Source organism: Hordeum vulgare, chromosome 1H (assembly GCF_904849725.1).
Source record: "Hordeum vulgare subsp. vulgare chromosome 1H, MorexV3_pseudomolecules_assembly, whole genome shotgun sequence".
Classification (NCBI taxonomy): Eukaryota; Viridiplantae; Streptophyta; class Magnoliopsida; order Poales; family Poaceae; genus Hordeum; species Hordeum vulgare.
Genome location: NC_058518.1, coordinates 512,039,098 through 512,052,258, shown reverse-complemented (window position 1 = coordinate 512,052,258; position 13,161 = coordinate 512,039,098). Strand labels below are relative to the sequence as shown.

The 13,161-nt window shown below is 42.0% G+C and overlaps 1 protein-coding gene across 1 annotated transcript; it reads left to right on the top strand.

Annotated features, from left to right (window-relative positions):
• Positions 1-3,316: 3,316 nt before the first annotated feature.
• Positions 3,317-12,054, top strand: LOC123402970. The gene is made up of 4 exons (XM_045096947.1): positions 3,317-3,440; positions 3,496-3,658; positions 3,814-3,943; positions 11,727-12,054. Exons 1-4 carry the CDS (start codon positions 3,317-3,319, stop codon positions 11,742-11,744), a joined length of 435 nt encoding a protein of 144 aa, XP_044952882.1. The 3' UTR covers positions 11,745-12,054.
• Positions 12,055-13,161: the final 1,107 nt, after the last annotated feature.

Here is a 13,161-nt window from a genome sequence, read left to right as displayed (position 1 = left end):
CTGAAAATGTTGAAGAATATGTTTCCAAAGAATAACGAGTTGCCCGCCAGTACGTACGAAGCAAAGAAGGTTGTCTGCCCTCTAGGTTTAGAGGTTCTGAAGATACATGCATGCATCAACGACTGCATCCTCTACCGCGGTGAATACGAGAATTTGAATGAATGCCCGGTATGCACTGCATTGCGTTATAATATCAGAGGCGATGACCCTGGTGACGATGTTGAGGGCGAGAAACCCAGGAAGAGGGTTCCCGCCAAGATGATGTGGTATGCTCCTATAATACCACGGTTGAAACGTCTGTTCAGGAACAAAGAGATTATGACGCACCTCTTGGTTCACCTAGTCGAAGAGATTTTCATTCTCGGTCCTGTATTTCTACACAATATGTTCCCCTTCGAGAGGTTCATGGGAGTATTAAACAAATATGTTCGTAACCGTGCTAGGCCAGAAGGAAGCATCGCCAAGGGCTATGGAAATGAGGAGGTAATTGAGTTTTGTGTTGACTTTGTTCCTGACCTTAAGCCGATTGGTCTTCCTCGATCGCGGCACGAGGGGAGACTAAGTGGAAAAGGCACGATCGGAAGGAAATCAACGATATGTATGGACGGCCATTCTCTGACTGAAGCACACCACACTGTACTGAACAATTCCAGCTTGGTGGCTCCGTACTTTGAGAAACACAAGAATATTTTACGCTCGGACAACCCGGGGAAGCCTGAATCCTGGATTAGGAAGGCCCACATGGAGACTTTCGGCAGTTGGTTGAGAAAACATTTAATGAATGACAATGATGTTGTAGATCAGCTGTACATGTTGGCCAAGACACCATCTTCGACTATAACGACTTTCCAAGGGTACGACATAAATGGGAATATATTTTACACGATCGCCCAAGATAAAAAGAGCACCAACCAAAACATTTTACACGACATAAACGAAGTAATTATTTTCATTCATTTGCGCTCTATATCGATCGGCCTATTTCGTTCATTTCCTAATATCAAGTAACTAATAACTCTCTTGTTCATTTAATTTTCTTTGCCTCGTAGGGTTTGGAGACGGTTCGTAGATACAAAGGTCGGTGAATTCAAAAAAGAGCTAGAATTCAAAAGGTCAAAGGCTAAGAATGGTGGGGATATTCAGCCAGCGGGGACCAATCTATGTGGATACTATGTCTGTGAGATGATCCGGAGATACACCTCTGAGCGGGTTCCGAGTGATACCAATGCTCAGAGGAATAACCTCCGGGTGATGCTTAGTCCAGAAGCTCGCTTCCGACCACTTCAAGAGGAACTAGCTGGATGGTTCAGGAGGGAAGTCCTCCATCCTAAAGGAGAACACCATTACGAGGACGTAGAACTTTATATGCATTAAATTATGTATGGAAACTTGTTCAAAATTGTATATGGTCATCCGATGATATTGAATATATATTGTATATTCCTCTTGAATTCTTTTTGGTTCTAATTTCAAATTTGTTTGAAATTGTACATTCATATGCATGTATGTAGTACCGTAGAATATGTGAAACTCCTTCAAAATTAAAATAAAGCACAAAAGAAATAAAACAATACAAATTAAATAGAAAACAGGTTTTGGGGGGGGGGCTAAAACCCTAAACCTGCGGCGGCCTTTAGTCGCGGTTGTCCATAAGAACCGCGACTAAAGGTCCTCCGCCCCGACGGCCGCCTGGCGCCCACGTGGACGGGCCTTTAGTTGCGGTTCTTAAGCAACCGCGACTACAGGGGGGGCCTTTAGTCGCGCCTATTTGGTCGCGGTTGCGCAACCGCGACTAATGACAGTTGCGAACCGCGACCAAAGGCCCTTTTTCCACCAGTGGGACCACACCACTGGCTCCGCTTCTCTACTGAGCATGAAGCACCGATGCGTCTGTATTTGTTTTAACCAATGCACCGTCGAGCGGCTGCCATCCGTGACCCGGCATGATCATTGCATGTTGGTTGGGGATTTCAAGAAACGCCAATGCTTCCCTGGTAAATCTGATAGAGGTAGCCGGATCATATTTCGCACTGTCATGTGTCCATCTGTTCCGAGAGGTTCAAATAGACCACATGATGATGATGATAGTTGCTCGCTCTTTAGCGGAGAACATAGGATCACTTAAGATATTCTTTTTCCAAGATGCTGGATGAAGTGTTGGGAGATCAATATCCAATATAGCTGGTGCCTCCTCCGAAAACCGACGTGCATGAAAACAATGTATCAATGCATGCTCCAGGTTTTCATCTACGGTTTGACAAAGTTAACATTAATTTGTGATAGTTGGTTGAGTCAGGCTACTCATAGTGGGAGTATTAGTATCATGTCAGGATTTGAATAATGCCCAACGCTAAGTACTTGCCAAATTATTAGTACACTCCCTATTCCTAGTTTGATTAACGCAAGCAAAGTGCTTGCTAAATTATTACTCCTTTTGTTCTTAAATATAAGACATTTTAGAGATTTCACTATAAACTAGATATAGAACAAATTAAATGAATGAATCTACATCTTAAAATATGACTACATATATTCGTATGTTGTTCATAATGGAATCTCTAGAAGGTCTTATATTTAGGAATGGAAAGAGTAGTTGATTGGTACGAAATATGTCAGGATTTGGTGCCCAGCTGATTCGGGGTAGTATTTGTATCGGAGGGAGTACCCTTTTTTCTTTAATGGAACTAGTCTCTATTAATAAAGGGGCAGTTGGTAGCCGGATCTCATCGGTCTTTTTTCGTCCATCACTTCTTGATTTTTTTCGTCACCGGTTTTTTTCGTCTCCCCTCCACCGGTTTATTTTCGCCATCCCACCTCTTTCTCTCCCGTAACCGTAACCCTTCTCGATCTCACCCCTTCCTCCGTCCCAGCGTGATAATGGTCGCCGCGCCGGTGGCGTCCCCCTTCCCCGTGCTCCCTTCGCCCTCCTTCCCCGTCAGCACATCACGCGCCGTCTTCACGGCAGCACGGGCCCGTCGGCAGCAACCGCCGCATCGCCGCGTGAGCAGCAGCAGCAGCCAAACTCCAGGGGCACGGGGGAGAGGAGGCAGCGGCGGGACGAAGGAAACAGGAGCGCCGGTTGCGGGGGTGTAGCGGGGCATGTCGGCCCGTGCGGTGCGTGCTCCTATGGCCGCGGGCGAGATCGAGGAGGCGAGGAGCTCGCGGATTGGGGGCGGCGGCGGCGGAGGCGGAGCGTAATGCCGCGCCAGCGGCGGTAGGGATGGCGGCAGAGGGGACGGAGGCGAGATGGCGAGAGGCATAGCACGAGCGGCGTCGTTCGGCGGCGGCGGGGTGGTTCTCGTACCGACGCATCACCATGGCCGTCTGCCTCGCCAACCTCGTCGCCGCGCTGGTCGTGCTCCGCTCCCTCACCTCCTCCGCCCCCGCGCCCAAACATGAGGCGCCCGCCCTCGCGACCCCTCGTCGTGCCCACGACTCTGGTGCTACCTATCTGCTCTTGCTCTATATCTTACTACATCTTACTGATAAACTGATGTGATGTTGTATTTCTTGAGACCTTTGATGCATATGTTGTTGGCAAAGAAAACGCTCCTGGAGTTGTAGTACTGCAAGAGTGGTGGGGCATTGATTATGAGGTCAAGAATCATGCCATCCATATTTCCCAGATCGATGATGGATACAAGGCACTTATTCGAGAGTATGTTGATATCATGTGCTCCTTGTTTTGCACCATTTGTTTTGATTAAGATGAAGTATTATGAAACGGATGCTTCATGGAGTGCCACTATACTTCCTCAGAATATTACGGCTCAGTCAAATGCCTTTTGTGTTTACATCGTTTTTTATGTTCAGTTTGTACCGTGGGAAGGTTGCTTTGGAGGTAGCTGAGGCACAACATCTGATGGAAGGACTAGACTGGCCGGGTGCAATCAAGGATATTCAGGCTTCAGTTAAGTGGCTGAAGGAAAATGGATCACCCAAGGTAGCTTTTTATTATTTTAATTTGTTCGCATTTCAAGATTTTCTTACTCAAATTGTGTTATTATGGGTAATATGAAAATCCTTATCATCAGTAACCGAGGTAGAAAGTGTGATATCTACTGCTTATTTTCCATCTGATACTAGCAAACTGGAAACATTCCTGGTACATCTCTATTGATGCAAATTTGGTTGTGTCATTGTGTTGGATGTTACTCCCGTGGTTCTAGGATAAAGGGGTTCTCATTCTAGGGTTGGGGATGTTGCTCCCGCATAGCTCCTTGCTAAGCACCGCATGCCATGACGTCCGTCGACTCGATCTGCACGGACAATGACAAGATAAGAGTACCTTGTCCCTTTTAGCTGGGTGCTCCAACTTTGGATGCCGTTGAAGCTTTTGCAATGATGGCCGCATCATTAAACTGAGGTAAATATGCCAGATTCTTTTGTCAAATGAAAACATATCTGTCTATTTTGCTTGTTAGGACCAAGATATCTAGCTATCAATGAAATTTTCAAAGTAGTTTTTGTTGCCTCTGTGTAATCCAGATAACAACTTCTTGGAAGGTTCAGATGTGTGGCAAAGGATTTCAATTGTCTTGTTTACAGAGAGAAAACAGAGGAAGGTTTAGATTTCTCATGCTCATTTTGAGCTCTCAAGATTACATAGACAAAATTGCCTCCTATTTACACAAAGGAAACCCGAGGAAGGTTCAGATTTCTCATGACTGCTTCTTCAGTATTTCATACATGTGTTGTCTTATTAGGAAAACGTAGTTTGTTTTATAGCCGATGATGCTCGATGTTTTTATCGATTAGTAAATGCTGAGTTTTAGCTCATAAACTACATGGCAAAAGCTAATTCTGATGGGTCGGATGCAAATAATTTTCATCTTCATACATGCCTTGAGTTGATTATTTAATCCTTTTGTATTAATCTATTTAGCTTTGTATTATTGCAGTTTCGTTATATATCCACTTACAAATGCATCTAAAGATGCAAGAATGTAGAAACCACCATCAGTCTTGGGACTACAAATTGTTTCTTCATTCCTCCGTGTTGCACTATATGTGCTAAGGTGTTGAGGTCTTATGTTCGTCGAGGCATCAATACACTTTAGTTTCCTTTTCCTTCTCCCTATTTTTGTTATTGCATTTATTTTATTCTTATTGGACCTCTTTGTCTAAAGCTTTAATATGGTTTTGATTGGTGCCCTGCATCCCCTAAGATATATGGATTTTGGTCGAGGCAGTCATCAAAAAAATTAAATGCTAACATCCTCTCAGTTTCCGAATGAATTTCTTAAATTTCCTTTCTCTTACTGGATCACATACCTAATTTATTTGTTGTCCTTGAAGAAAATATCATGACATGAACTTGATGATTTCAAAGATATAGGCAGTTGACAAAAAGAGGATACACTGATTTAGTATCTTATCTAATTAGTGGGCTACTTAAAATAACAAATAAAGAGATTTCTTAATTAGCAGTATTGTATATGTTTGGAGCAGTGTAATAATTTATCCTATATGACTTTCTTTCTCTTGTCTTTTCCCATTCTCTTTTTCCCTCCAATTTTTTCAGGCTCCAAAGTTTGTCCGCAGCTAGCTTGATTTGGAGACATTTCCTGTTAGGAGCATTAAGCTTTGGATGTAACTAGCTTTGTTACTTGGTATACCTCGTTCAGGTAAACACTATCTAGCACATTGTTTAATCTGGGGTTTACTCCACTGCCAAGCGTACTATATTGCTAGATGTTAAATTATGATCCAAATTCTACCGTATTGGACTAGCCGTAGTACAATCGGTGTGGGCCTTTGTGTTGGTACCGACGCGTACGAGTACAACTCGTTTACTTGTCCTCCAAGGACTCTTATGTATTGCCCCTCATATATACTCCATGTAGTCGCACCTAAAGACGGCCTGTCGTCTCGTGCTTGTAATACCCCTCCTCATAGTGATTGCGCCTTCGTGCGTCCGTGGTTTTCTCCCACAAGGGTTTTCACGTAAAAATCCGTGTATCTCGTGCCTCGTTGATCTCGTTTTATCTAACAAGTGGTATACAGAGCTATGGTTTAAGATACAAGATTTCATATCGAGAGAAATTAGGGTTCTAACGCGTGCGCCGTCGCACGCGTCACGGATCCGAGACCGACAGGAATTTCTTCTGCTGCTGCGTCATATAAGCAGAGGCCGCCGCTGTTCCCCGCCTCGATTCCACCGATCCAGCCGGTCGATCCGCCGAGTACCGATCGAGGCCCCAGCTGTTCCTAAGTCGCCGAGTGCTGCCGCTGCTGGTTGCCCCAAGTACCGAGGCGCTGCCTGGCCGAAGCCGCCGCTGAGCCGCTGTTACCGCAAGTTGCTGCTGCTCCACGCAACCAAATATCCGAGGCTGTAGCTGCTCGTCAGATCGCAAACAGTGCTGCATCACGTAAAAGGCTACAGGCTGTTTTTGGTTTTACTTGTTCCCTTGCTACGTTCAGCTACCAGGTGCTACTGTTTCTAGTTTTTTTGCTCTGCATATTAATTCTGTCAGGAATTTTCTCTACCGGCTTGTACTACTTTGTGTACAGAGATTTATCTACTCATGGCATCCATGAAGTATGATCTTCCGCTGCTGGACCGTGACACAAGGTTTACCCTATGGCAAGTCAAGATGCGGGTGTTGTTGGCGCAGGCCGACTACGATGATGCACTGGATAGTTTTGGGAAGAATAGAATTGAGGATTGGACTGCTGAGGAGAAAAGAAGGGATCGTAAGGCTTTGTCACAAATTCAACTCCATTTGCATAATAATTTTTTGCAGGAAGTTTTGAGCGAGAAAACTGCCGCCGCTCTATGGTTAAAGCTGGAAGGGATTTGCATGACTAAAGATCTCACCAGCAAGATGCATCTGAAGCAAAAATTATTCATGCACAGGTTACCCGAGGGAGGTAACGTTTTGAATCATATTTCAGAATTTAAAGAGATCATATCCGATCTAGCTGCAATGGAGGTTACGTATGATGAAGAAGATACTGCTTTAATGTTACTTTGTTCGCTGCCAAGTTCTTATACCAATTTTCGAGACACCATATTATATAGTCGTGATACTCTCACGCTTAATGAAGTTTATGAAGCTTTGAACTCTAAGGAGAAGATGAAATTAATGGTGCCTCATGATGGTTCGAGTTCATCCCAAGCCGAGGGATTATCTGTTCGTGGCAGGACAAAGGAGAAGAGCTCACATAATGGAAACCGTGGCAAAAGTAAGAACGGCCAGAGGGGCCGGTCGCAATCTAAAGACAAGAAGCAGTCTTGCAGGTATTGCAAGAGAGACGGGCATGACATCTCAGAATGTTTCAAGTTGCAGAACAAGGAAAAGAGGAATGGCACATACAAACCGAAAGGTAACAAACAAGGTGAAAATTCTGCTAATGTTGCTCGTGATGAAAGTTCCGATGATGCTCTTGTTGTTATTGCTGGATGTGTTGAGACCAATGATGAGTGGGTACTTGACACTGCGTGTACTTTTCATATGTGCCCGCATAGAGATTGGTTTACTACTTTTGATTCTACTACTGCTGCTGGTTCCGTTTTGGGTTTTGATAATTCACCATGCAAGATTGAAGGCATTGGTTCCATTCGAATCAAGATGTTTGATGGCACAATCAGAACTTTGACAGATGTTCGGTATATTCCGAAGATGAAGAGAAATCTTATCTCTGTGAGTGCCCTTGATGCAAAGGGTACAAGTATTCAGGTGGAGATAGCGTTTTGAAGGTCACCAAAGGTTCTCTCATTGTGATGAAAGGTGACTTAAGTTCGACCAATGGTCTTTATTACCTTCGAGGTTCTACCGTTTCAGGTAACGCTACTCTAGTTATTTCAAAGAATTCTGGTTGTGATGCTTCTAACCTTTGGCATATGCGTCTTGGACATATGAGTGAACTTGGTTTGGCAGAGTTAAAGAAGAGAGGTCTTCTTAAAGGATATCAAACTGGTAAATTGAAATTTTGTGAGCATTGTATCTTCGGCAAGCACAAGAGGGTGAAGTTCAACACTTCCACTCATACAACTGAAGGTATTCTTGATTATGTGCATTCTGATTTATGGGGACCATCTCGCAAAAGGTCATTAGGTGGTGCTTGTTACATGTTGACTATTATTGATGATTATTCGAGAAAGGTTTGGCCTTATTTCTTGAAGCATAAATGGCAAGCTTTCTCAGCTTTTAAGGAGTGGAAGATTATGATTGAGAGACAAACTGAAAAGAAGGTAAAAATACTTCGCACTGATAATGGTATGGAATTCTGTTCTAAGCAATTTGGGAATTATTGCAAGTCTGAAGGCATTGTCTGACACCACACCGTTCCTTATACTCCTCAATAAAACGGTGTTGCTGAGCGTATGAACAGGACCATTATTTCCAGAGCCCGTTGCATGTTGTTCAATGCAGGTTTGCATAGGCGTTTTTGGGCTGAGGCCGCTTCCACTGCTTGTTATCTCATCAACCGTTCACCATCTATTCCTCTTAATAAGAAAACTCCAATTGAGGTATGGTCTGGTTCACCTGCTGATTATTCACAGTTGAGAGTTTTTGGTTGCACTGCTTATGCTCATGTTGATAATGGGAAGTTGGAGCCTAGGGCTGTTAAGTGCATCTTTCTTGGTTACAAATCTGGTGTTAAAGGTTTTAAATTGTGGAATCCTGAAACACAAAAGAGTGTTATTAGTAGGAGTGTTATCTTTAATGAATCTGCTATGTTACATGATGTTGCATCTACTAATGTTCCAATTGAGAGTGAACATCAGTCTACTGTTCAGCAGCCTACTGTTCAGGTGGAGCATGTTATTGATTCAGGTGATACTTCTGATAAGGAAAATGCTGATGCACATGATGAACCCGTCTTTGATGATGAACATGTCACTCCAAATCAGCCTATTGTTCCACCCAGTTGGAATCTTGCACGTGACAGAGTTAGGCGGGGTATTAATGCACCTGAAAGGTTAATTGAGGAGTGCAATATTGTTTCTTTTGCTTTATCTGTTGCAGAAGAAATTGAAGGTAATGCTGAGCCTTCTTCATATTCTGAGGCTATTATTTCTGGTGATAGTAATAAGTGGATGACTGCTATGCATGATGAGATGGAATCACTTGAAAAGAATGGCACTTGGGATTTGGTAAGATTACCTAGAGAGAAGAAACCTATTCGTTGTAAGTGGGTTTTCAAGATAAAAGAAGGTGTTTCTCCCAATGATGAGACAAGATATAAAGCAAGGTTAGTTGCTAAAGGTTATAGCCAAATTCCAGGTATTGACTATAACGAAGTCTTTTCTCCTGTTGTGAAGCATAGCTCTATTCGCACTTTACTTAGTATTGTTGCCATGAATGATTTTGAGCTTGAACAATTGGATGTTAAAACTGCATTCTTACATGGAGAATTAGAAGAGGATATTTATATGGAACAACCTGAAGGTTTTGTTATTCCTGGAAAAGAAAAGCTTGTCTGCAAGTTAAAGAAATCTCTTTATGGATTGAAGCAATCCCCTCGATAGTGGTACAAGAGATTTGACACCTTTATGCTCTCTCAAGGTTTCAATCGGTCTAATTATGATAACTGTGTTTATTTGAAAACAGTCAATGGTTCAGCTATTTATTTGCTCCTTTATGTTGATGATATGTTAATTGCTGCAAAGAGCATGTCAGAGATTGATGAACTAAAGAAGCAATTGAGTAATGAATTTGAGATGAAGGATTTGGGTGCAGCAAAGAAAATACTTGGCATGGAAATATCCAGAGATAGACCGTCTAGAAAATTATATCTCAGTCAGAAGGGATATATTGATAAAGTTCTTCGTCGTTTTAATATGCATAATGCCAAGCCAGTAAGTACTCCGTTAGCTGCACACTTCAAATTATCATCAGCCTTATGTCCTGAGTCAGATGCAGATATTGAGTACATGTCTAGAGTTCCCTATTCGAGTACAGTTGGTTCACTTATGTATGCCATGGTTTGTTCTCGTCCGGATTTATCTTATGCACTGAGTGTTGTTAGTAGATACATGGCTAATCCTGGAAAAGAGCATTGGAATGCAGTTCAGTGGATTTTCAGATACCTGCAAGGTACTTCTAATGCTTATTTACAGTTTGGGAAAACTGGAGATGGACTTGTTGGTTTTGTTGATTCTGATTTTGCTGGTGATTTGGATAAGAGAAGATCGCTCACAGGTTATGTTTTCAACATTGGTGGTTGTGCTGTGAGTTGGAGAGCAACTTTGCAGTCTATTGTGGCTTGTTCCACTACTGATGCCGAGTATATGGCTATTTCTGAGGCATGCAAAGAAGCTATATGGTTGAGAGGTTTGTACACTGAGCTTTGTGGAGATTCATCTTGTCCTACCATATTTTCTGACAGTTAAAGTGCTATATATCTTACAAAGAATCCAATGTATCATGAGAGAACGAAACACATTGACGTCAGATTTCACTATGTTCGAGATGTTGTTGCTAAAGGTGATTTGAAGGTATGCAAGATAAGTACTCATGATAATCCAGCTGATATGATGACAAAGCCAGTTCCTACCAATAAGTTTGAGCTTTGCTCAAGCTTAGTTGGTATTTCTCACTAGTCCTATGGACTTTGACGCATGAGGTGTTTAAGCTAATTTGGATGGAGTTATTCACTTTCTTCGACTACTGGAGGGAATTTGGCTCAAGGTGGAGATTGTTAAATTGTGATCCAAATTCTACCGTATTGGACTAGACGTAGTACAATCGGTGTGGGCCTTTGTGTTGGTACCGACGCGTACGAGTACAACTCGTTTACTTGTCCTCCAAGGACTCTTATGTAGTGCCCCTCATATATACTCCATGTAGTCGCACCTAAAGACGGCATGTCGTCTCGTGCTTGTAATACTCCTCCTCATAGTGATTGCGCCTTCGTGCGTCCGTGGTTTTCTCCCGCAAGGGTTTCCACGTAAAAATCCGTGTCTCTCGTGCCTCGTTGATCTCGTTTTATCTAACACTAGATTTAACTTTAATCTATGAGGTGCTTTGTATCTATTTTGGCATAAATGGTTAGTCATACTAGGATTTAATTAGTGACCTTACTTCTGTTGTTTCTTGGTGAATATGCAATATATTGCATTTTCATGGAAGCAAGAGTCGGGTAGTTGTGGAGCAGGTCATGGGAGGCGGTCGGCGAGCGTGGGCTAGATGGGAAGGTGATGCATGCGATGGCGATCATGTCTACGGGCAGGGTAGGTTCGACCGTGGCCATCATGATGTTTCTGAGGCAGAGCGAGGCATCCACCGTCACGCAGCTGAAGAAGTCAACGCCCAGGGCGAGGTTGGTCATACTCTGACCCGCGTGAAAGTTGACGGCCCTAAAGGTCAGTAATAGGTTCGCCACCGTCGCACCGTCTCTGAACTTGGTGGAGACGTGGAAGGAGAGCAGTGGCGCCGTGAAGACCTCGACGTCTGCTGCTGTGACCACAACGATGACCATTGTGTTGGTTATAAAGATACAAATTGTATACATAACCCCCAGCTTCAGAAACATTAGATAAATGTCCAACTTATTATTGAAAATCTTGATTCAAGATGAATTAAATCTTTCCTATATACAATGAGCTTCAGAAACATTAGATAAATATCCAACTTATAAGTGAAAAATCTTGATTCAAGATAAATGGAACCTTTCCTATATACAATGAGCTTATTATTGAAGGTTGCATCTATTGCGATATTATTGCTGAAATAAGAGGCTTATGAATTTTTCAATCTTTGTGTACCTTGTAATAGGGTCCGAAGCTGCTGTAGGAGGCGGGGGCTGTCACTTTAGGAGCGCATGATTTAACTCCTCCAGCAACACCAAATTTGACGAGGGAATTCTATGCACCATTCTAGCGGCATTACATAGACCATGACCCAGGGAACAGGCCAGTATTAGTTTCATTGTGCATGCCTACATTCAATAGTAGCCACTAGGATACTAGCACTTTTCACTATGTTGATTAAAACTAACATTGGTTCAAGTATTTTTCTCGATTTTATTATGTTGCAAACATCTTGTAGATGCGCACGAGTTGATAATACATTTCTATAACACGAGAAAATCATACTGATGCAACATTTGCTATTTATTCTCGATGAAGTTTTTATATGGATAAATATACCAACTGTGCTCTCTAGCATATCTCTTAAGATGTCAGGATGTTTGTTGTCAACTGGTAACCTAGAGCACTAGAGAGAAACACTTGTTGTTTTTCGTAATGAAAGCCATATCTCCTCTAGCTGCTTGGAAAAAAGGAAATAAAAAAGATAAACTGTGACTACAGTTCAATAGAAAAGGGCACACAATCTACGGTAAAAGAGGATCACACAACCAGAAGGATTATGTTTGGTGGCTTTCTTTTACTAAAATGACCTTTATTACTGTGACAGTCAATAATATAAACTGGTCTTGCATGCCTAAATTAACTAGAATGGACATACGATTATGTCCATACACACATGATATAATTTGTCCTTCTATTTACAAAACATGACGTTGTATAGTGCAATTTTGGTAAACAAAATTTTAATTAACTGAGTAGCATATGAAATTTGGGTGAGATGCCTAAATGAAAAATCACCATAATAGTGTTCTACCCGACATAAAAAATTATAAAATACAATTTGTTGTCGAGCAAAATCATAATGGTGATCCACTCAACATAAAAGTGAAAATATAATTTGTTATGCGTCTATTTTTTAAATGCATCAATAATAATTGTTTTTCCGTGGCAACGCACGAACACTTAAATATAGTGCAATTTTGCTTATTGTTTTTCTGTGGCAACGCACTGACATACTGCTCCTATGATCTCACATGTACCAACAAAATGCAGCTCATAAATCTCTTTTTAAGAATTGGGTCTTGATGTTCTTATATTTAGCTACTCATATATAGCTTTTAGGTTTATTTTTTTTCTCTTTGTAAATTTGGTTTTTTGTTTGATCACCTTGTTATCAACTCTTTGATGGTTTAGAAATCAGTCCAGGCACCTAGAAATGAATTCAGTTTAACTCTGCAATTAACCCTTATAATAAAACTGTTCTGGCTGCACTCATCCATAATTCATAGCTTCACCAATAGGCGACTAGATTTTCATAATCTAACTTCGTCCGATGTATTTGAATGTTGCCAGTTTATATGAGACAAACAGCCAGTGAGCTTATGTCATAAGAAACATAA

What these genes read in the sequence shown, in the direction of transcription:
- LOC123402970 (XM_045096947.1), top strand. Translation starts at nt 3,317, where the DNA reads ATGGCCGTCTGCCTCGCCAACCTCGTCGCCGCGCTGGTCGTGCTCCGC. An exon ending in TCGTCGTGCCCACGACTCTG is followed by an intron (nt 3,441 to 3,495) that starts GTGCTACCTATC and finishes TGATAAACTGAT; the next exon opens with GTGATGTTGTATTTCTTGAG. An exon ending in TACAAGGCACTTATTCGAGA is followed by an intron (nt 3,659 to 3,813) that starts GTATGTTGATAT and finishes TTTTATGTTCAG; the next exon opens with TTTGTACCGTGGGAAGGTTG.